The sequence below is a fragment of the Sciurus carolinensis genome, chromosome X, assembly GCF_902686445.1.
Source record: "Sciurus carolinensis chromosome X, mSciCar1.2, whole genome shotgun sequence".
Taxonomy (NCBI): Eukaryota; Metazoa; Chordata; class Mammalia; order Rodentia; family Sciuridae; genus Sciurus; species Sciurus carolinensis.
In genome coordinates this window covers 39,145,104-39,166,518 of record NC_062232.1, presented here as the reverse complement: position 1 = coordinate 39,166,518, position 21,415 = coordinate 39,145,104, and the positions used below count along the sequence as shown (strand labels likewise).

The following is a 21,415-nucleotide window of genomic DNA, read 5'->3' as shown; positions in this document are numbered from 1 at the left end:
ATAAAAGGACAATAGGAATCATATTTATCTAAAATTCTCCAAATTTTAACTAACTTGAAATTGTTATAAAAGTCCTCATTTTCCAACTTAGTATTTTACAAAGATACAACAAAAAGAAAACTCATCTTCCTAGGGTAATCACATAGAATGGGATACATGTAAGCATAATCTAAGAAATTCTTGTGTCCCTTCATACATCACTATCCATTGCTCCAATGCTCTAAACCCAGCCACCCTCCCCTTCCTTCGCCTGAACAAGAACCCTGTGATTGCTTACCTTTGTTAGAAAGCTATGAACCCCTGCACAGACCTGTAAGAGACTCCCTCAGTTAACCCTGATTTTATTGCTTGTACACAGTTCATTATCAAAAATAAAAACTAAGAATTCCCAAGGAAGTTATACTATTAGATTGAATTTAGTCTTAAATTCACGAGCCAGGCATGGTGGTGCATGCTTGTAATCCCAACGGGGAGGCTGAGGCAGGAAGATCGCAAGTTCAAAGCCAAAAGCGAGGTGCTAAGCAACTCGGTGAGATCCTGTCTCTAAATAAAATACAAAATAGGGGGGCTGGGGATATAGCTCAGTTTGTAGAGTGCTTGCCTAGCATGCACAAGGCCCTGGGTTCAATCCCCAGCACCGCAAAAAAAAAATATATATATATATGTGTGTATATATATATATATATATATATATATATATATATAAAATAAGGCTAGGGATGTGGTTTGGTGGTTGAGTACCCCCAAGTTCAATCCCTGGTGTGTGTGTGTATATAATCTCCCAGAAATTATATCAATTCAGATGCCCAATTAATTACCCTTGTTCAGATCTGCCAGCTGACAGAAGATGCACATATAAATACTGACTCAAGGTGGTATGATTTGGGGTTAGTCCATGACTTCAAAACACTTTATAAACACTTATTTCCTGACCACTGCAGCAAAACCCTATAAATGGAAGGCAAATTAAAGATGCTTTGCTCTTACCTAAATAGGTATTACAAAGTAGTCTAGCAAAAATGTTTCTTGATAATACAATATCAGAGACAATCTGACTTCAATACTGAAACAATATCAGTGTGGTCATTTTTTTTAATGAGGTGAAATTCACATAACATATAATTAACCCATTTTAAATTGAACACTTCAGGGGCATTTAGTATATTCACAATGTTGTGCAACTACCACCTCCACATAGTTCCAAAACATTTTTATCACCCCAAAATTACTGATGGGGTCATTTTAAAGGGTATTAGCAAGGATAACAGAATTTGTCGTTCTATCTACCAATGACACAATCATGACAAGACTATAAAGGTCAAAAGGAGCAAAGACAAAGCCTTGAGGTCCTTTTGAACATCTCCAAATGGGGTATAAAATGTTCTGGTTGTTTATTTTCACAATGGATTGAGGCTTTCTCTTCCTTTTTGAAGAGCTATGATGTAATGGTACAAAAACACTGCTTGGTTCTGTATTGCCAATTTGGTGAATCTCAACTTATTTCCCTACTAACAGGGATACACATTTCACTAGTACTTTTATTAAAGAACTCTGTACAGTAGGCAAACCTCACTAGAAAAGGTCCTAAGAATTGTGTTTAAAGAACAACAAGAGTTCAGTACTGGCTCTGGATGGAGAGAAGGAGGGGGTGTGTCATCAGAGATTCCAGAAGAAATCAGAATGCAAATGGGCAACCAGCCTCACAAAGCCCTGCAGGTCATTGTCAGCATTTTAGCATTTACATTACGTAACATGGAAAGCTGCTGGAACACTTTGGGGAATGGACCGACATGATGCAAGTTTTTAAAAGAATTACTGTTTATGTAAAGAGGAGAATGGTGCCTTCAGAGTTGAAAAACCTGGCAGACACTTCCATAATCAAGTGATCAAGGTTAACACCATTAATGTTATATAAATATCATGTATTACCTGATATAAGGAGCTCACAGCATGCATCCTGTATATGTTCACATATAAAGTATGATTTCATACATATGCAAAGAGAAAGCATAGACAACAAATACTATTTAGAGATGCATACACCCATGGGAGAACATTCAAGAAAAGGAAGAGACTCAATCAAAAATTCAAATATGCATTTAAAAAATTCAAGATAACAGCTTCTTATGGAGCAGGAAGAATTTCCATCTGGAAGGGGCACAGAAGTATTTCTTAAGGTTACATTTGTGAATCTTAACCTGGGTGGCATACTCACACATTTTTATTTTATTCTTAAGTTTTTTACTTTGAAAAAAACTCAGAGAAATGGCAAAAATAAAACTTCCCATAGGTCCTTCATTTTGACTCCCCAAATCTAACATTTTCCTATTTGCTCAACTGTTGTTTCTATATATGTATTTCTGGTATTTTTATTTTAAAATTAACAAAAATTGTGTGCACTTCTAGTGTACAGCATGGTATTTTGATATATGTATACATTGTGGAATGACTAAGTCAAGCCAATTAACATATCCACTACATCACATACTTATCACTTTTGTGCTGAGAACATTTAAAATCTGAGTCATTTTCATGTATACAGTAGACTGTTATTAACTATAATCCCCATATTTGTACAACAGATCTCCCAAATGTGTTCCCCTTGTCTAACTGAAATTCCCCGTGACCAACATCTCCCCAATTTCCCCCCTCCCCTGTACATGCATTTTTACAAATATTTTTTCAACCATTTGAGAATAATTTGCTCACACGGTGGGGTGGTTCCTTATCCCTGAAATTTTCAGTATGCATTTCCTAAAACACGGAGATTCTTTCATAATCACAATTATCCCAATAATGGAATTAGCAGCACTAATATCTCATCTGTCCACTTTAATCAAATGTTACCGATTTCTCCATTGAATGTTACAGCAAAATAAGAAAAAAAATGAGAAAACCCCTGATTTTTAAAATAATTTATTTATTTTTCCTGTTCTAGGATCCAATCGAGGATCACATGTTGCATTTAGTTATCATGACTTGTTAAAATGCATTAATTCCTTCAATCTGGGACAGTTCTTCAGCCTTTGTCTCTCACGACCTGGACATTTCTGAAGAGTACAGAGTTTATTTTAAAAGGACGTCCGTCAATCTGAGTTGCGTAAACATTTTATATATAATCTCTGTAGGGTCTTACGCCTTTTAATAATTAAAAAGAGAGAGATGCAACCCGGCGAGAAATAAAATGAACCCAGAAGCAGTAAACTTCAAGCAGCACTGATCAGAAAAAAAAAAAAAAATCAGTAGAAAAAGTCGATTTATCAGGGTATGGTCTGTCTTTTTAAATAACGATTTTCTCATGATTATAAAAACAAAACAATACTAAAATAAAACAAACTTAACATCGAAGGCCCCTCTAGTGCTAGTCACCTGCACTTTCTCCAGTCCTAGGAAGGCCTCCGCCAGAGTAAAAAAACCCCATCGCGTCACAAACTTTGCTCATTCGCAGGCGCCATTTTCTGCCTTAGTAACCACCTCTCCACTGTCTTTCCTTGGCCTCAGACCACGCCCCTCAGCCCGCCTCACAAGACCAGCCTCCTTCCCAGGCGCCGGGCTCCTTCCCCACGTAAGCCCTTCCTCCCTCCCTGGGCCCACGACTATTTGCTCTGATTCTGCTCTTCAGCTTACGTCACAAGGCTCCCCGCGGTCGCAGGCGCCCCGGAGCAATAGGAGGCTGCTCCTCGCGGCAGACACTGCATTGCGTAATGCAGGCCACGCCCCCGCCCTACGTTACAAAGCCCGCCTCCTTCCCAGGCTCCAGGTTCCACGACGCAGGCCCCAACCCCCACGGCTGTTTCCTCTCAGACCCCGCCTCCACCACAACAAACCCCATTTTGTTCTCAGGCGTCTGACTGCACCACACAGGCCCCGCCTCTTTCCCAGACGTTGCGTTTCATTCACAAGCACTTCCCCGCCCCTCTCGCCCGCTGTCCTACCGGCCCCTCCCCGCAGCAGTTCTTCCACAGACATGGGCTTCCAAGTCCCCCGCGGTTGCCAAGACCCCCGCCATCCCCTCAGCCAAGGCTTCGCTATAACCCAGCCTCACCAGCTTTCGCCGGCCCGCAGTGGACGTTCTCGCCCACTCTCGCCATTCTCGATTTGGCGCCACTGGTCGTCCAGACCAGGGATCGCCTCATTCTGTATTTCTCTGTCTTCAGCGGCCTCCGCGACGGCAGCTGCGGCCGGGTCCGCTGCGACCGCCGCCATCGCCGTCCGTCCTCTTCTAACTGCCAACGCAACTGAAGATAGGAAGAGGACCCTCAACTGCCACTTCCGGATTCTGATCCCGGAAACGGAAGCAGAGCCCCCCAAACAGTCAAGGGGCTACTGCCATCTTGGAAATGGGCCCCTCGCTCGGACGCGTCAAAGGACTAGGCGGGCATCGGGCGGTGGGCTGTGATCTCTGCAACCCATAGACGGTGTAAAACCCCCACTTGGGAACTAAGAAAGACAATAATGCCTTCTGCGATTCTAACGCCATGTTGAGTTAGGGTAAAAGGTTGCCTGGAAGGCGGAGGTTGAGTTTCCCATGGTGGGCAAGGACATGTTAAGGAGTGCTCAGGGAATCACAAAGGCCCCAGAACTTTTCCTGCCTGATTCTCTGCTGAGGACTGCGGACCCTTATCCTTGGAGTGGAACTTTCATTAACCTGACCAGAATGTCCTCCTTTCATTCTACTACCCTTCTCATCCGTCAAGACCCAATGCAAAAGAGGTCTCCAGAGAGTCACCAAGGCCTGCAGGCCATTTTTTCCCCTTTCTGAACTAGATTTCATTCGATAGACAAGAGTGATGAAGGCAAGTCAGCCCCAGGCTCCTCTTGTGTGTTGGAGTCACAGGAATAATAACTAGTAGTCTGCCCTGTTTAAATGTTTGTTGGATTTAAGTAGTAGCCTCAGGCAGCAGGTACTATCCTTTGTCCTCCATGGGCAACAATGGGGGTAACTGAGGACCAAAAATGTTAACACACTTGTCCCCAGCTAGTAAGTGCTGGGAGTTGTAGTTCCAACTCAGGAAATCTGGTTCCAGAACTGTGACCTTAAACACTAGGCCGGAAATTCTCAAACTATGCTCCAGGGCTTTCTACCCAGGAAACCCACTGAGTGGGTTCACAGTCAAAACTATTTCCCAAATACTTTTTCAGTCTCTTCTCATGTGTGTTTTGTGGAATTATCCAGAGACTATCTGATCTAAACAAAAGGTCTTAAGGTGTCCTCAATATTTTTAAGAATATAAAGGGATCCTGAGGGGAAAGTTTGAGAAGCATTGTGCTAGGCCAGGTTTCTCACCTCAGTCCTTCTGTCATTTCTTTGTTGTGGGGAACTTTGCAGGCTATTCAGCTACATCCCTGGCACTACTACTAGGTAACAGTGGCACCCCTCAGGCCAACCAGGTTTCTCCCTCCAGATATTATGAAATGTCCCCTGGAGCGGGGGTTGTCCCTGACTGAGAAACACTATGCTAGTTTATGCTACCTTTTTTTCTGCTAGGGCTACCAGCTCTACTGGTTGGTGATTGACATTTTTCTCCCTCTGACTCTCTGCATGTTACCTGCCTACTTGCTGTCCCCACCTGGCTGTCCCAAACTCCCCCCAAGACAGGTTCATCACGATTCCAGGACTGTTTCAGTGACTTCCTTCACTTATTATTACCCATTCACCACAGGCAAAACCCCTGCCTTTCCACACTCCTAGGCCTTTTTGCATACAGGTCTGTCTCCTTGCACAATTTCAGTCCTCAATCTCATAATTTACCCCATTTTCAGTTAACCTGTGGGGCAGAGATTGATCTCTGCAACCCATACACTATTCCAGCCCCCAACCCAGACCTGTCACAGATAAGTGGTCACAAAACCCTGAATTGTGTAAGCCCTCAGGGAGAAAAGGGAGCTTGGGGACCCCCAAAGAAAGTAGCATTTGAGTTGGATCTGGCACATAACAAAAGCTATTCTTCAAGCCCAATTGAATCTTATCAAATTCACTGAATCTGCCCCTCTGCAAACTGCCCCTCCCTTTACCTGGGCAACCAGGTAAATCTGAGAGGCCTTCCTCCCCAGCCCTATACTTTGTTGTTTTGTGGTACTGGCGATTGAGCCCAGAGCCTGGTAAGTGCTCTACCACTGAGCTACATCCCCAGCCCTAGACTTGGTTTCTTTACGCTTCAGAAACCAAACTCTGCTCATACCAATAACCCTACCATTCCTAGAGCAGTTGGGTGAATTCTAGTCCTCTTAAGTCTGGTCTGGCAATCTCGTTCCCCTTTGCAAGGTCCTCATTTTTTTTCAGCCTTCTTTGCTGCCATAGGTGGCCATGTCATCTGATCCTAGCCAAGAGATGGATGGCACAGGAAATCTGCTGAGGAGCTTGTGTGAGTTGCAGCCCTGTTACAAGAAAACAGGGTGTCCTGTTTTCCAGGCTTGCATTCCTATCTCTGGGGACGTGGCAGCCATTGTGGCACCAGGAAACTGCAAACTGAAATACCATCAAAGTGCATACAAGGACACAATGGGGTGATTAGAAGTCTGAGGTCACAACCACTGGATTTCAGGAAAGTCACTTAATTAGGCTTACCATTACTTGTAGCATTTGCCTCTCCTGCCCACCCCACCTCTTCAGCCTGTTGTCTATTCTTGACTTCAAGATTTGGGGGATGTGGGCTAGAATTCACAGGACAGAAGAAACTAAGGAAATTAAAATTTGAACTATCCCCATGAGGGCGAGTCCCAGGCTGTGAACTCTTCCCAAGGTCACCTCACCCATGCCCATGGTTTCCACTACTTGGACACCAATAATCCAAACTTCCAGCTCTGTGACCCCAACTCCTGAACTTGATCCATGTATTAAAGGATTCCTCTACCTACTCAGCAGCCCAACATCTAGCCTTCTCATTCCTTCTCCAAGCAATCCTGTTCAAGTATATGGTGGTCATATTGGGCCTTTCTACCTCATCCATACACACTGGTTCAATTGGGCCTTTCAATGTTCTTCAAACAGCTTCTCTACACCCTCCTGCCTCCACCTGTCAGCCTTGCTCTTATTGCTGGATATATCTAACTCCCTCTCTCTGCTCAATTCTCAGCCCATGAACATTCTTCAGCCTGCCCTACCTGCTTCAAACATTGTGTACAATCCCTTTTTCATAGTCATGCCATGTCCCTGGCCCACTCCCAAGGCTCTCTTAGATGATGGGGACCAGGTATGAATTCTCCTAAGTTCCAATAATCACCCCAGCTTGAGCCCCTGCCCCTTTACAGGGATTTGCAATCAGGCTTTTCACTTTAGACTTTTTAATATTTCATACAGCGATTATGGTGCATTCAGGAACCCAACCCCCCAAATCCCACTAGGAGGGCTCCCACCCTTGCCCTCCCACCCCATTTGAGGGCCCCAAGGGCTTAGGGTAGAGGAAGGGGAGGTAACCACCCATCCAGGGATAGACCCTGGAGACTGTCCCTGCCCTGTCTCACCCTCCCAGGGGTTAGGGAGCAACACCTGGGCACAAACCCCCAATGTGTCTCTTTGTCCCTGCTTGTGCATGTATACACACTATGGCTCCTGGCTGAGTTGGTCAGTTCCTTCCTGGCAGGGCCCCTACTCAACAGCACCGAGTGGGACAGGGCAGGAGGGTTGGGCTGGGGAGACCCTGAGAAGGAAGGAGGCCCGGCTACAGGACTGCAGGAGGGAAAGAGTGGGACCCCCACACACACCTTGTCCATCTCCCAGAGTCTCCAGCAATTTACAGATCCCCCTGCAGCTGGGGATGGCAGGCAGGGGAGGAAGGCGAGTGGCCAAGGCATGCTTTCCTATAGCCGATCCCAGGGTCTGGTGATGGTCAGGGTTCCAAATAGGGGCTGTGTCCCTGCCTCTCTGAAAGGCTAGGACTGGGGCTTCATTGCACAAAATACTGTGGGAGGGCCTCACACAGGGGGCAGGGCCCAGCCAGTCTGTATACAGAGATATTGCATTTAAAAAAATGAAAACCTCATTTAAAATAATTAAAAAAAAAAAACAATGAATGAAACAAACAAACAAAAAAAGGCCCACACAACATGAGGCAGGTGGGGTAGGCAGGAAAGCAGGTAGAGAGTGCCTCAGACCCAAGGCATCACCACCTTCTTGTCTGAATCAAGAGCCCCAGCCTGGGCTAGCTTCGGACCCCTGGCTGGCCATGGGGTAGTGGTCCTGGGGGAGGGTGTGACGAGGAGGGATAGGCCTGGCCTCAGTGTGGGAGGCTGGCACGGCCATGCTGTCCGCCGGCAACTACCGAGACACAGAGAGAGAGAGAGAGAGAGAGAGAGAGAGAGAGAGAGAGAGAGAGAAAGAGAGAGAGAGAGAAAGAGAGAAAGAGAGAGAGAGAGAGAGAGAGAGAGAGAGAGAGAGAGAGAGAGAGAGAAAGAGAGAGACAGACAGACCAAGCAAAGGAGTGATGAGAGCTTTGTTAGCACCCAGCAGACAGGCCAATGGTCGGGTGTTCGGGCAGGTGGCAGGAGACAAGTGGGCAGGTGAGCGTGGCTCAGGCAGGTAGGCAGGCAGCAAGCAGGGAGGATGCAGTTGGGGTCTGCCCTGTGAGGGGTGTGGCATCCCTCCAGCCGCTGCCTGCTGGGACCTCGGTCTGTGGCTTAGAACTTGGCTTAGAACTCGGTGTCCACCACACGGAAAGCTGGCCTGCCTGCAGGGGAAAGCAGAGCGGATGGCTGTTGGTGGGCAAGCAGGTAGGTGGGTGGGGCAGGGGCAGGGGAGGCCCCACACCTACCTGAGTCAGGCATTGATGAGGACCGAAGATTGGCCTCCTTTTGTAGCTGGATCTCCTTTAGTGCAAATATGGAAGTAGCTGTGGGTTTAAGAGATACCCCTATGTAAGTATAATCCATAGCACCATTCAAGACCAGCCCCCATATGGTCCCACTGAAGGAATTAGACCAAGTTGCCCCTTCTTTGAGAGGCCTGACTCATTGAATAATTCCACACAGAAACCAGCTACAACTAGGGAAGATGGGATATGGATTATTGCACGTCACAAAGAAATTATTTTCAAGTGTGATAATGGAATTACAATGACTACCTGGTTAAGTCCGGGTGATGGATAGTGTTTTAGAATCTGATTTAAATTATTATTATTTTGGTATTGGGGATTGAGCTCAGGGACCCTTTACCACCGAGCTATATTCACAGCCCTTTTTGTTTTTTATTTTGAGATAGGGTCTCACTAGGTTTCTTAGGGCCTAAGTTGCTGAGGCTGGCCTTGAACTCGCGATCCTCCTGCCTTAGCCTCCGTAGTCACTGGGATTACAGGTGTGTGCCACAACATCCTGTGTGAAATATTAATCTGGTCAAGAAACAGGAAAAGTGGGCCAATTGTTTTAGGTGAGATACAATTTTTTAAGAAAATCTTCCATAGATACATGTCCAAATTATTTAAGGATAAATATGATGTCTGGGATTGGATTTGATTCAAAATAATCAGAGGGAAATAGAGAAAACCACATTAGCTGAGTTGATGAGTTGTTACAGTATTTGTGTGGACTGATCACATTGTTTTTGGTTTCTGTTTTTGTTTTTTAGCAGTATTGGAGATTGAACCCAAGAGTACCACTGTGCTACATCTTTGCCCTTTTTGTTTATTCTTTATTTTAAGACAGGGTTTTACTAATCTTGCCATCCTCTTGCCTCAGCCTCCCTAGTAGTTAAGTGCACCACCATACTCAGCAAAGGTTAACAAACATTTGTTGGGTTAAAATGAAATTTGAAAAAAAAGGGGGTCATTAAAACAATGGTCCTGCTGATTACCCCAGCTACTCTACTTGGGAGGCTGAGGCAGGAAAATGGCAACTTCAAGGCCAGCCTGGACAACTTGATGAGACCCCATCGCAAAATTTAAAAGGGGGTTAAGGATATAACTCAGTGGTAAAGTGCCCATGGGTTCAATCCCCAGTACCACAAATGAACAAACAATGGTCCCTTTTAGGGAGGGGGCCTGGAATAACCAAGATGATGTGAGGGAGCTCAAGGGAAGCTTCTATCTTCGTTTCTTGACCTGTGTGTTGGCTATGCTTATGGGTATGCTTAGTATGTGACATTTAACTACATTATACATGTAAGCTTTGTGCATTTTTAGCACATATATAAGGAAATATCTACTTAGAGTGTTATTGCATATTTTTATGTACTGTATGTTTGAAAATTTTTGTGAAAGGTAAAGGAACTGAAAACAAAAAACAATTTTTAAATAAATACAACCCATTGCACATATGAACAAGGATGTCCCCTTAGAGATGGCACAGCTAGAACCCTACACAACCAGCTCAGCTGCTCCAAGCAGTCCTCTTCCCCATAATCCCTGCCCCAGCTCATCCATTCTCCAGCTCCACTCACTGTCAGGAAGTTTGTGGATCCGCTCCCCCAGGCTGAGAAAGAATGGATGTTTCATGGCATCCTCTGCGGAGATCCGATTGCGACCCTCAAACTGAGTTGGGGGGAAGAGGGTACATTAGTATTTTCAACGAGAAGGTCTCTTCCTGTCAACCTCAGAGTCTCTGGGGGTCACTGTCTCCTCACACCTGGAACCCCCCACCCCCATAACTGGTCCAGGAAAATGGTCTCACCTGCAGCAGCTTGGTGAGGAGGTCAGCCCCATCGCTATCAAGTCTACCACAAGGACAAGGGAATCTGTTTTACATTGAGTTTGGACACTCTGGTCCCTAATGCCCACCCCACCCACTAGCCTCACCGGGGTGCGTGGCTCAGAAGGGCCTCAGCCCGGTACTTGGGGTAGTTGTATGTCTTGAACTCCTCATTAGACAGGATGCCTGGCCATGTCTCCTCAGTTGGGGTTCCTAACAAGGAAAAGGAGTTTGATTCCAAACATCTCATATCCTCCCTGCATGTGTCCACAGCTCCTAAGGTGCATGCCTCCTCACCCAAGATGCGGAAGATGAAATGCAGCTGTTCCTCCACCGTGGAGCCCGGGAAGAGGGGCCGGCCTGTGGCCATCTCATAGAAGATACAGCCCACACCCCTGGGCAGGGAGGGCACAGTGAACAGGGAGGCAGTTGGCTGGGTGGTTTGATCACAACAGCCACCCACTTCACCACCTGGCCCTGCCATACTTCCACCTCTCCTCACCACATGTCAATCTGGGTGGAGTAATCCGTGGACCCGAGAAGAATGTCAGGGGGCCGGTACCACAATGTCACCACCTCATTGGAGTATGTCTTCGTTGGGATTGACTTGGCACGGGCCAGGCCTGGGAGGCAAAGAGAAGGCGCAGCTGGAATGAGGAGATCATGAGCAGGGAGGGAAGTATAATTGGGACTGAGGGTGCCCTAGGCAAAGTGTAGAAAGATTGATGGGAAATGAGACTAAGTGGCCATGGGGAAAGGGAGTGCCAGGAGAATAAGGCTGCGGGATCGAAAGGAAGAAGGGGGAGGCTGGCGGTACCAAAGTCAGCCAGCTTGAGTTCTCCCCTCTCGTTGATGAGCAGGTTCTGGGGCTTGAGGTCTCGGTGTAGCACCTTCTGCCGGTGGCAGTAGGCCAGGCCACGGAGCAGCTGGAACAGGAACAGCTGGGGACCCAGGAATGGCAGGCAGAGGTCAAAGGGTATCCACCAGTCCAACCCCCAGCAGGCACATACTGTTCCCTCCCAAATACACTGAGTCCAGAGCCTTGTTAAACAAAAGAGGACAGGCACCCAATGTCAAGCATTCCCAGGGAAAAAAAAGTCAAATGGGAAATGGCCATTTCTGGAAGACTCATGGGACAGGGTGGAGTGGGTTGAGCGGGGTCCCCCTCCTGCCTCTGCTTCTTGCCCCACACCCACTTTCACGTTGTGCATGTTGATGACATTCCCACAGTCATCCAGATACTGCTTCAGGTCCTTGTCCTGAAGAGAAAAGAGGCAGTATAGGAACAGGGTCACATCCAGAGGCTCTTGGTCATCTCCCCACCTCACTCCAGGACCCACTGCCACTCAACCTTACCAGGTACTCAAAGACAAGGGTGAGGGACTTCTCCGTGTGGATAATGTCATGTAGTGTAACGATGTTGGCGTGCTTGAGGTCCTTGAGCAGGGACACTGCAGGAAGCATGGGAATGAAATGGAGCAATTGTCAAAGTCCCACTCTTAAGACAAAGGTGAGGACATGGGATAAGCCCAGGGTTTCCTTCTTTCCCCACGCAGTTTGAGGTAATATCTTACAGCAACTAGCTCTAACCTACCCTATGCCATGAAGGTAAGTCATCTCTGTGTTCCAGATGTGGAAAATAATGCTCAGAGACAAGCACAAAACAAGAACCTTTGATGGCTGCTCAAGGTTCATGTGACAACAGATTTTTACAGTCTGATTTTGGTTTCTGGGAAGGGACTTGCTTTAACCCTCAGTACACAGGCTGGTTTGTACACTCACTTTTTGTACAATGCAAATCCATTCCATGTGCTATTCTGAACATTTTAAGGGGTACTCTCAGAACCAAAGCAAGCACCATGGTTTGCAATTCACTCACCTTCCCTGGTTCATTTACAGATTCCTAGTTACTCCATTACCTGGATATGTGAGTGATGGGCATTCTCATGAAGCCCAGAGCATTGGCAAGGGGTTTTCCAGAACCTCTAGTTTCTGTCTTCACCATGGAGTGTTTGTGTGCCATGGGGAGTAAGGAAAGTCTGAGCCAGATGAGATGGGGTCTGTACCTTCCCGGATGGCGGTGCAGGGTGCCCCTTCTTCATGTTCCAGTCTGATTTCCTTTAGTGCCACAAGGTTGTCTGTGAGCTTGCTTTTGCCTTTGTAGACAGTGGCATAGGTACCCTGGGGTGTGAGGAAGTGACAAGAGAGGTGGTATGAAGCTACAGAGAGTTTCCACTGACCTCCATCCCCACTATGGACCTCTTGGCTGTCTCTCACCTCACCCAGCTTGTCCAACTTGATGTAGGTCTCCAGTTTCCCAAAGCCGATCTCAGACTGTGGGGTGAAGGAGGCAGGTTGAAGTAGGCCCAGGGGAAGGCACTAGGAGAGGAGGAGCAAGAGGAGGAGAGAGCAGGAACAGAAGGTGCTCACCAGGCTGACACGGCGGAGGCGGCGGCTGAGGGGCTTGTCAAAGATGGGGCTATTGAGGGTCAGCTTCTCAAGGTAGCCCTCAGGCAGCCGGATGTCGGCTGGGAGCGACAGGCGCTTGTTGATGTCCTAGCAGGTAAGACAAGGGAAAAATAGGACCATGAACTCCACTTCCCCAGACCCAACCCCTTTTCCAGTTCCTCCATTACCGAGACAGGGGGTTAAGCACCTCAGTGGAGATCTTGCGTGGGGGATGGTTGCGCATGCGCACTCTCACTGGAGACTGCACCTCATCCGAGGATGTGGCTGAAGCCTGGTCACTCTCCCCATCTGACCCCATCTTCAAGTCCTCGTGCACAATCTCTGGTGGTAGGGATGGGGGAGGGCAGGCCAGGTGGGGGTCAAGAACACCCTCCCACACACAAACACATTCCCTCATCATACCCATGTATGCACATGGCCCCAGGACCAGCCTTGAGTCCCTCAGGGAGAGGGTAGTGGAACCCAGGGAAGCCCAGGTGGGCCCAGAAGAGGTTGAACAGGATGGGGGGTGGTGGTAGGCAACAATAGTCACCTAATGGAGCATCTCATTCCAAGGGTGAGCTGAGACTGCAGCTGGCCCAGGGCCAGAAGGCAGGTGGCAGCAGAGGTAACCAAGGGCCCTAGGAAGGCAGGCCCAGGGAAGGCAGAGTGCCAGGAGGCCTGAGGGCTATCATATCACAGAGTGCAGAAGGGCAGAGGGAGTCTTGGGGCAACTCTAATAGGGAAGATACCCTTTGCCCTGGAGCATGGACACAAAGCCAAGGAAAGGAGCAACAAGGACAGACAGAGAGTGGTGAAAAAGAATGGTAAGGAACGGGAGAAAATGAAGAAAGGAAAATGACAGTAACAGAAGTCTAAGAGGAACTTGGCTGGGAGACAGCACCTGGGGACTGAGCGCAAGTAGTAGTAGTCACTGGACCGACCTGGTGCAGAGCTAAGTGGGCCCCGTCCAGAGCGAGGTTCCCCAGGGGCAGCACGTGTTGGAGCCTCTCCAAGGTCACTGCCACCACCGCCACCACTCTCATCCAGGCCTATCTGCTCAGGGGCACCATTGGTCTTATCTATGCCTCGGCCCCCTCGGAGTGTCATTGACAGCTGCCGTTTGATCTTCTTCATCCGATCCATGGCGACCTGAGCAGGAGACATGGATAGAAACAGGTCCCACATTAGCATTTATTTGACTACCATGAGTACACTAAAACCTATCCTATTGAGGAGCAGTGACACAAACACTCTTAAGTAGCCCACCTGGGTATTCAGAATTGGGTGGCTGGCTGAGGGCAAGGGCCCAACCAGTAGATTGTTGGTCTCCACAGTGGCAACCTCACTGTGGGAGCAGAGGGCTCCACAGCAGGCAATCTCGGGTGCAGCGGTAGTGATGGATCCAGCCACAGGTGGGACAAGGGGCTCACTCAGAACTGAAGGACCAGTGACACAGCCCCGGGCGCGCCTATAGAATGGCATGTTCCGCTGGCACCAGCCCCACATTGCCCCCAACTGCCAAGGCAGAATGCTCCCTGTGGCCACAAGGACCCTCAGTCCTCCCTTAGCAACCACTGTCATGGTGACTAGTGGACTACCCCACTGCTCTACCCAGATAGGGGGTGGGGAGTTCCTGTCCAGACCCAACCACTGTATAAAGTTGGGAGGGGGCATCTGAGTGCACTCCAGTTGTCCTCAGAGCTGCTGGAAATGTTCAATCCAGTTGGGACTCACAGTATCCAACCCAGATTTTCACAAGCCAGGTCACCTTTCTCTTCTACTAATGTATATTTCCTTTATAATCCCAAATAAACACCCTAGTCCACAATGTGGCCCCACAGGCCTTCTCTCATTTGCCCATTAGCTCTCTACCCTTAGCTCCCCCTTGTTCATTCTTAGCTGCTATTGCACAACCACACTCAGCAGAGTCCTACCTCAGGGCCTTTGCACTGGTTGTTCCTGGTACCTAAAACATCCTTCATCTAGACTGTGAAATAGTATACTCCCCACCCTCTTCATTTCATTGCTCAAATGTCGCCTTTTTCATGAGGCCTCCATGAATAACCCTATTTAAAAATCTCAACCATCTTAAAATCCCTCACCTTGCCAGTGATTCCCCCCAGCATTCATAACCTCCTTAGAAATTATACCATCTATTTATTGGTATCTTTGCTCTTTACTATTTATCTCCTCACCACAACTAGACAGTAGCACTAACAGGGTAGACTTCTAACTGTTTAGGTCACACATATATCCTTAGGATCTGAAACAGTGATTGACACAGAGAGATGCTCAAAAAGTACACATGACAGAAACAAATGATCAGGTAGGACCAATCTCCACTGATGTGGTGAGTCCCTGCTACTCATGAACAACCCCAAATAAGGTGGCCCAGAGATGATGGTCCAGGAATATAACCTAGATGGGCTGCTGGAGAGAATGGGGCCACCAAAAGGTTTAAGCTGGCCTTCTTCTGCATCCTCCCGGGCTCTGGGCCAGTGATGAGGGGGAAAGACCTGGCCCAGGAACCATCTGGACTCACAGCAGGGACTACAATGGCCCTGGGCCCAAGGGAAGTAGAGCTAGATAGGAGGTCGAGGATGAGGCTGGGGCTGGATTTGAGAGAAATGGGTCATCTGTTACCTTGAAATCAGGTGCTTAACCCAATAGCTCCCACCCCTGTATCGGCCTGTCTAAACTTACTGCCCTCAGGAAGGGAAGAGGGTCCAGCATAGCAGAAAGACCTCAGATAAAAGATGAGGTCCATCCAGAGAACCTAGGATACTGACAACAAAATCCTGAATTGGGAAGCTGAACACTGGACCCATGACCAAGAAAGGTAAATCATGGCCAGCTCCCAAAAACTATCTTGTGTCCCCATATGGCATGGATACCCATTGCTTTGCATGTGGTGACAAGGAATGGGGGAGGGGGGTTGGAGAAACTGTAAGGAGGGCTGAATGAAAAACAGGGAGGGAGTCAGGAGCAGTCATGACTTCTGGAACCCTGAAGGGCTGATATGTTATAGAGTTCCATTTTTTGAGACTTTAGGAAGATGTGGTAGGAAATCTGTGTATCATGCAATACTCCCAGTGGTGAGGCTGGAGAAGCTGAGCAGGCCCCTGTGAACAGATACTTCAAAATTTATATGCGGCAAAACTATTAATATTATCATTTCAGTTTTGTGAACCTATAGATTTTGTTTTTCCTTTTTTTTTTTTTTTTGTGGTACTGGGGATCGAACTCAGGGCCTTGTGCTTGCAAGGCAAGCACTCTACCAGCTGAGCTATCTCCCCAGCCCTGAACCTATAGATTTTGAAGTAAGTGAAGAAGAGGGCAAGAAACTGGATATACACTCTACCCCAAAAAGGGCATATGTCCAGGGGGCTGGGGTTGTAGCTCAGTGGTAGAGTGCTTGCCTAGCACTTGTGAGGCACTGGGTTCGATCCTTAGCACCACATAAAAGTAAATAAAATAAAGGTAGTGTGTCTATCTACAACTAAATTTTTTTTTTTTAAAAAAAGGGCACATGTCCTTCCTGACCCTCCAAGGACACACACCCATCCTCAGACTATTCTCATACCCAAGGATACTTCCCACTTCATAACACACGATCCACTGAGGACACAGCTATTACACTATTACTCCCATAGTCACATAACTCCTCATCCTGACCCTCATGGGCACACACCCTCAAGGTCTCACTACATCTTAACTCCTATTAGCACCCATGATTTCCCCTTTTATCTCTAACTCCCCCTGCAGTGCTCAAAGCCCTAACTTACTGCACTGAACACTGTTGGCATATGCTCAGTCCCTCTAAGTAACTTTTGCCACCACATTCTTGGGCCCCTCCCTGACCCAGTTGCCTGTTAGCTCCTTCACAGTACTGATCCCCTATTAATGTATGGTTCCCCCCAGGATTCTGGCCCTCACTATCATGCACTTGGGACACTCCACAACTGACCTGAATTAACATTCACTGGCTCTTCACACTGCTCTAGATCTCATTAGCACAAAATGAACGTTGAAGATCCCTGACCAGTTTTTGCCCACACTCAGGCCCCTTCACACCTATGACCATTGTTAACATACATTCTGTCCGGGTTCTTCCACTACCCTAGCCCCTCCATCAGCACAAACTGGACCTTCACTCTACCCTGACCCCTATTAGCACACACATGGCCTTACAAGTCCTGCCTCCCCATTGGCACACCCTGAACTCTTACTCAGCCCTATTCCCCAGGGACACACAAACACACTGTTCTGTAATGGTCTGACCCTCATTAATATACACAGCTCTCCATTCAGTCCTGACCCCCATTAGCACACACTTCAGTCCTCCATGGCTCTAATCCACTTTGGCACACCTACACCATCACATATTCCTGTCCTGTCTCTGCTTCAATCCCTCCACAGTTTTAACCCTTGTTGGTTCACATTTGGGCCTCTTCATAGCACTGCTCCCCCTATTACACACTAGATGCCCTCCACAGTTCTACTACTGAGGTTCCCCCTGAACCTCAATATATTCCAGTGCTGCACCAACATGAACACATTGTCTTCACAATGTTCTGACACTCCTTAGCATATTCCAGATCTCATACTGCTGACTCTCCCCTGATGGTACACACTTACATGTCTTTGACTCTAAAACCACATTAGCAGTCACTAGAACTTCGTATACAGTATTACCTTCTGGAGTCTCATATTCCCTGTCTTTGTGGACTCACACCTCACCTTGACCCTTAGTGTGCTGAGCGCTTACAGTACTAAGACACTTCCCTCACCATCACCCTCTTCACACATATATACACAATTCTGATACCCATTAACACAGGCTCACTTCCACCATCGTGCCCCCATTAAACACCCTTGGCATATACTGGGCCTCACACTACCCAGATCTTTATTACCACATGCATACACCACTAAGGCCATGACCCTCTTTAGCACACACTGGACACTCGAGTCCTCCAACCATCTGTCCCTCCATGAGCACACCCTGGACCCTCACACTCTGCAGTCTCACCATCGACAAACACAAAATGAATACCATCTTGACCCTTACCACCATACACGGGGCCTCTTAGCCCTGATCCAACTGCCACACTTTCTGGTACTTCTACCACCCTGTCACCTACTAATAACACTGGGCCTCTGCAGCCCAAAACTCCACTAGCATATCCTAGAATTTTCCTGAGACCCTATCCCCTAAATACACTATTAGATCCCTCAGGGACCTGCAACCCCCTTCCATTAACACACACTGAGTCTCAAACCTTACATGCTCCGACCCCTGCACATCTCAGGCCTCCATTACCAAACCTCGAGTCTTTCGCTACTCTTGTTACCCATTCCCACATCCTCCGGTCCTTTGATCACCCTGCTCCCCCTTAGTACCCTCAGCACTTTCCATCCCCAGCTCCCAGGACGGGCCCAGGGCGGGGCCAAGGTCAGGGAGGCCTCAAATGACCCCCGACCCTGATGCATTCTGGGAAATTCGTTGGGAAAAGGGGGCACCTCCAGCCTGGCAGCCCAGACCCGGGGGCACCGCCCGGTGTCTGGGTTACTTCTACAGAAGGAGAAGCCCCCCACCCCGGGTCTCGCAGACGCGCTCACCGGCGGGGGCGCGCGAGCAACCTCAGAGCCTCGGGGCCGGCGCGGTGGCGCCTGGGGCGGCGGCCCAGGATGAGGCCGCGCGACCTCCTTCTCCTCCAGTTCGCCGCAGGCGCCCGTCCCAGTAGTCTTCGGCCATGGCTGCTGGGCCCGGGCCGCCGCCGGCTGAGGAGGAGGAGGCGGCGGCGGCGGCGGTGGCTGAGGCGGAGGCGGCGTCCCGCTCAGCCGGCCATGAGCTTGGCCGCTTCGGGCGATGCCCCCGGGCTCGTTGGCGCCCGCTGGAATCCGAGTGCTCACTGCGGCTCGCGGCTCAGAGCCGACTGCTCGCGGAGACGCGGCGGATCCCAGGGCCGAACAGCCAACGGCCCAACCGCCGCGCGCGCTGCGCTCCACGCATGCGCACGCACGCGCTGGAAAGGGTGAAGTGGGAAGGAGGGGACTCACCTCTGATTGCCTGTACCAAAAGACGCGTCCGCAGCGGGAGGGGGCACGGCCATTGCGCGCCCACAGGGGAATGTGGCGCCGGCCCTGGAATGGCGCCAGGGGTAAATGTGGCGGTTTAGTACTCGGTTTCGATCTTTCCAGAGGTTTGTTAACGCCGAGGTGAGCAGCAGCCAGTGGCCAGGCTGCTGGTCACCACTCTCTCCCCCTATTCGTTCTCACATGGTACATCCCCATGGTGGCAAACGGGACTTTTACAAGGAGGAAAAAAGATGAGACAATTAGTTCTAGTCCCTTGAGATGCCCCGGGAGGCAGGAATTTTAAAGGTTCAAAAGAAGATGACTTTTCTAAAAGAGGTGGCCTGGATAATCATTGGCTTTTACCACCTTAGATAGGACAGCCTAGCCCCGCCCTGCCGCCCCCCCTCCACCGTTCATTCCCACTGTGAACGTGTGCAGCCCCGCCCTTTGAGGTTGTCGCTGAGCCAATCGGATTTGTTCCCTGTGGTGAGGCAGAGCAAGAATGAAGGGCGTGGCTGAGCTGAAGAGGCGTGATTTCACCTTTCCTCCTTATCGCCCCTTCTCCCCTGCCCGATTTTCATTGGTTTTCGCCGTGGGGGCGGGGAGTTCCTTTTTGTTCAATACTCCTAACTATAGGCTGAATATTCCGCAAGGTGACTGACTGGTCCAAAGAACGTTCAATCGGGCACCGTCCCGCCCTTAACCCTTCCTTTCTCCTTCGACCTCTTGGGGTGGAGCCTAGACTGAGAAGAAAGATAGACCTTTAAAGGGGCGGGTTCCCGTACTGCGCAAGCTTGGAACTTTGGGTGGGGCGGGGCTTCTTCTTGTCTCACGCAAGCGCATGCACCCTGAATCGCTTTTTCTAGCACCTCAACTACCTTTTCTTGTCCGCCACAGCACTGTCCGCAGTTCCCCTCCGCGGTTGTATTTGTTATTTACTGTGTTCTTTTGCGTGCCAGGTACTATTAGGCATACCAAACCCCTCACTCCTCTCTGCCTGGAAAACTCCAACTCAAGGGACTGGGCAACCTTGGTGGGCCTTCTGGGACTTCCTACACTGCACCCCAGTTCAAAAGCAGGCTCTCTGCCTCTTCTGAACTTCCCTTTACAGCAGCCTTGATCACACCAGTTAGGATTTTCAGTAAGGTTCATGTTAGCAAGGACTTCTGGGCCATGATATGAATGGAAATAATTACAAAGATAAGTCACCACCAATGGATAGACCTCATCTCCTACCCTTTTCCCTCTCACTCCAGCCACACTTCCTTCTGTTCCTGAATAAGGCAGGCACAATCCAGGACTTTGCACTGGCTAGAAGTTCCCTTTGCCCCATATATCAGAATGCCTCATTCACTAGCTTCTTCCAAATCCCTGAATCTGTCACCTTCCACAGGATGACTTCCTTGATTACCTATTTAAAAATCCTTGCCTGCATCCCCAATAACTCCATATCCCCAGACCCGGCTCTATTCTTCACCTTTCTAAAAGTACAAGCTTTTTCCCCATCTGCAATACTGGGGAGGAACCCAGGGCCTTGCATATGCGAGGAAAGTCATTCTACCACTGAGCCACATTCCCAGCCTCAATCCACTTCTAACAATGTACTTATGCTATCTATTCTGGGTTTCGACCTAGCAGAACATAAGTCCCAGGAGGTCAGGGTTTTCTTTTTTCTTCTTTTTTTTTCTTCCTTTTTTTTAATTCACTGCTGTGTCCCATATGTGTGCAACAGTGCCTGGCACACCGTTGGTACTAAATGTTGAATGGCACATAGTTTTCAGGAAGAGATAAGAGGAGACACCCTTGTTCCCCACTGTCCATTGTCTACAGGGTGCAGAGGGCTCAGTGCAGTGACCCAGCTGGGGCCTTCTGAGCCCTGGTCTCCTATCTGGCAGGTTTAACAGTAGACAAACACAAGAAGCAAAATGGTACCTGGGAAAGGAACTAATATGCAACCAGGATTAATGAGTAATACAGAAGTGGGCTTTGATAAAGGGTAGAGTGTCAGGTATAAGATATCAAGGAGATCAAGAAGCTGTAAAAAGTGCTGGGGAGCTGGACATGGCGCTAATCCCAGTGATGCGAGGCTGAAGCAGGAGGATTGCCAGTTTGAGGCTAGCCTCAGGAACTTAGCAAGGCCCTAAGCAAATTGGCAAGGCTGTATCAAAACAAACAAAATCTTTTTAAAGGGCTGGGGATACAGTTCAGTAGTAAATTGCAAGTTCAATCCCGGGTACCAAAAATAAATAGTAAGGCTGGGGATGGA

General features: G+C 48.6%; 1 protein-coding gene across 3 annotated transcripts in view; it reads right to left on the bottom strand.

The window, feature by feature from the left end:
• Positions 1 to 19,455, bottom strand: part of Cdk16 (cyclin dependent kinase 16) — a 33,953-nt gene extending 14,498 nt beyond the window's left edge. Inside the window, exons 1-16 of one of the 3 annotated variants that reach the window (XM_047535612.1) lie at positions 19,132 to 19,455; positions 14,010 to 14,217; positions 13,274 to 13,407; positions 13,048 to 13,173; positions 12,895 to 12,951; positions 12,684 to 12,798; positions 11,974 to 12,068; positions 11,814 to 11,876; positions 11,435 to 11,558; positions 11,120 to 11,240; positions 10,915 to 11,012; positions 10,725 to 10,830; positions 10,600 to 10,642; positions 10,370 to 10,460; positions 8,751 to 8,828; positions 4,046 to 4,238 (exon numbers count right to left, since the gene is read on the bottom strand). In XM_047535612.1, coding sequence (XP_047391568.1) covers positions 4,046 to 4,238; positions 8,751 to 8,828; positions 10,370 to 10,460; positions 10,600 to 10,642; positions 10,725 to 10,830; positions 10,915 to 11,012; positions 11,120 to 11,240; positions 11,435 to 11,558; positions 11,814 to 11,876; positions 11,974 to 12,068; positions 12,684 to 12,798; positions 12,895 to 12,951; positions 13,048 to 13,173; positions 13,274 to 13,407; positions 14,010 to 14,211 — 1,646 coding nt within the window. In that variant the 5' untranslated portion in view covers positions 14,212 to 14,217; positions 19,132 to 19,455. Of the gene's footprint in view, positions 1 to 4,045; positions 4,239 to 7,268; positions 8,667 to 8,750; positions 8,829 to 10,369; positions 10,461 to 10,599; positions 10,643 to 10,724; positions 10,831 to 10,914; positions 11,013 to 11,119; positions 11,241 to 11,434; positions 11,559 to 11,813; positions 11,877 to 11,973; positions 12,069 to 12,683; positions 12,799 to 12,894; positions 12,952 to 13,047; positions 13,174 to 13,273; positions 13,408 to 14,009; positions 14,218 to 18,690; positions 19,092 to 19,131 lie in introns of those variants that run through there. The other 2 variants (XM_047535613.1, XM_047535614.1) reach the window with 2 other exon arrangements.
• Between the last annotated feature and the right edge of the window lie 1,960 nt (positions 19,456 to 21,415).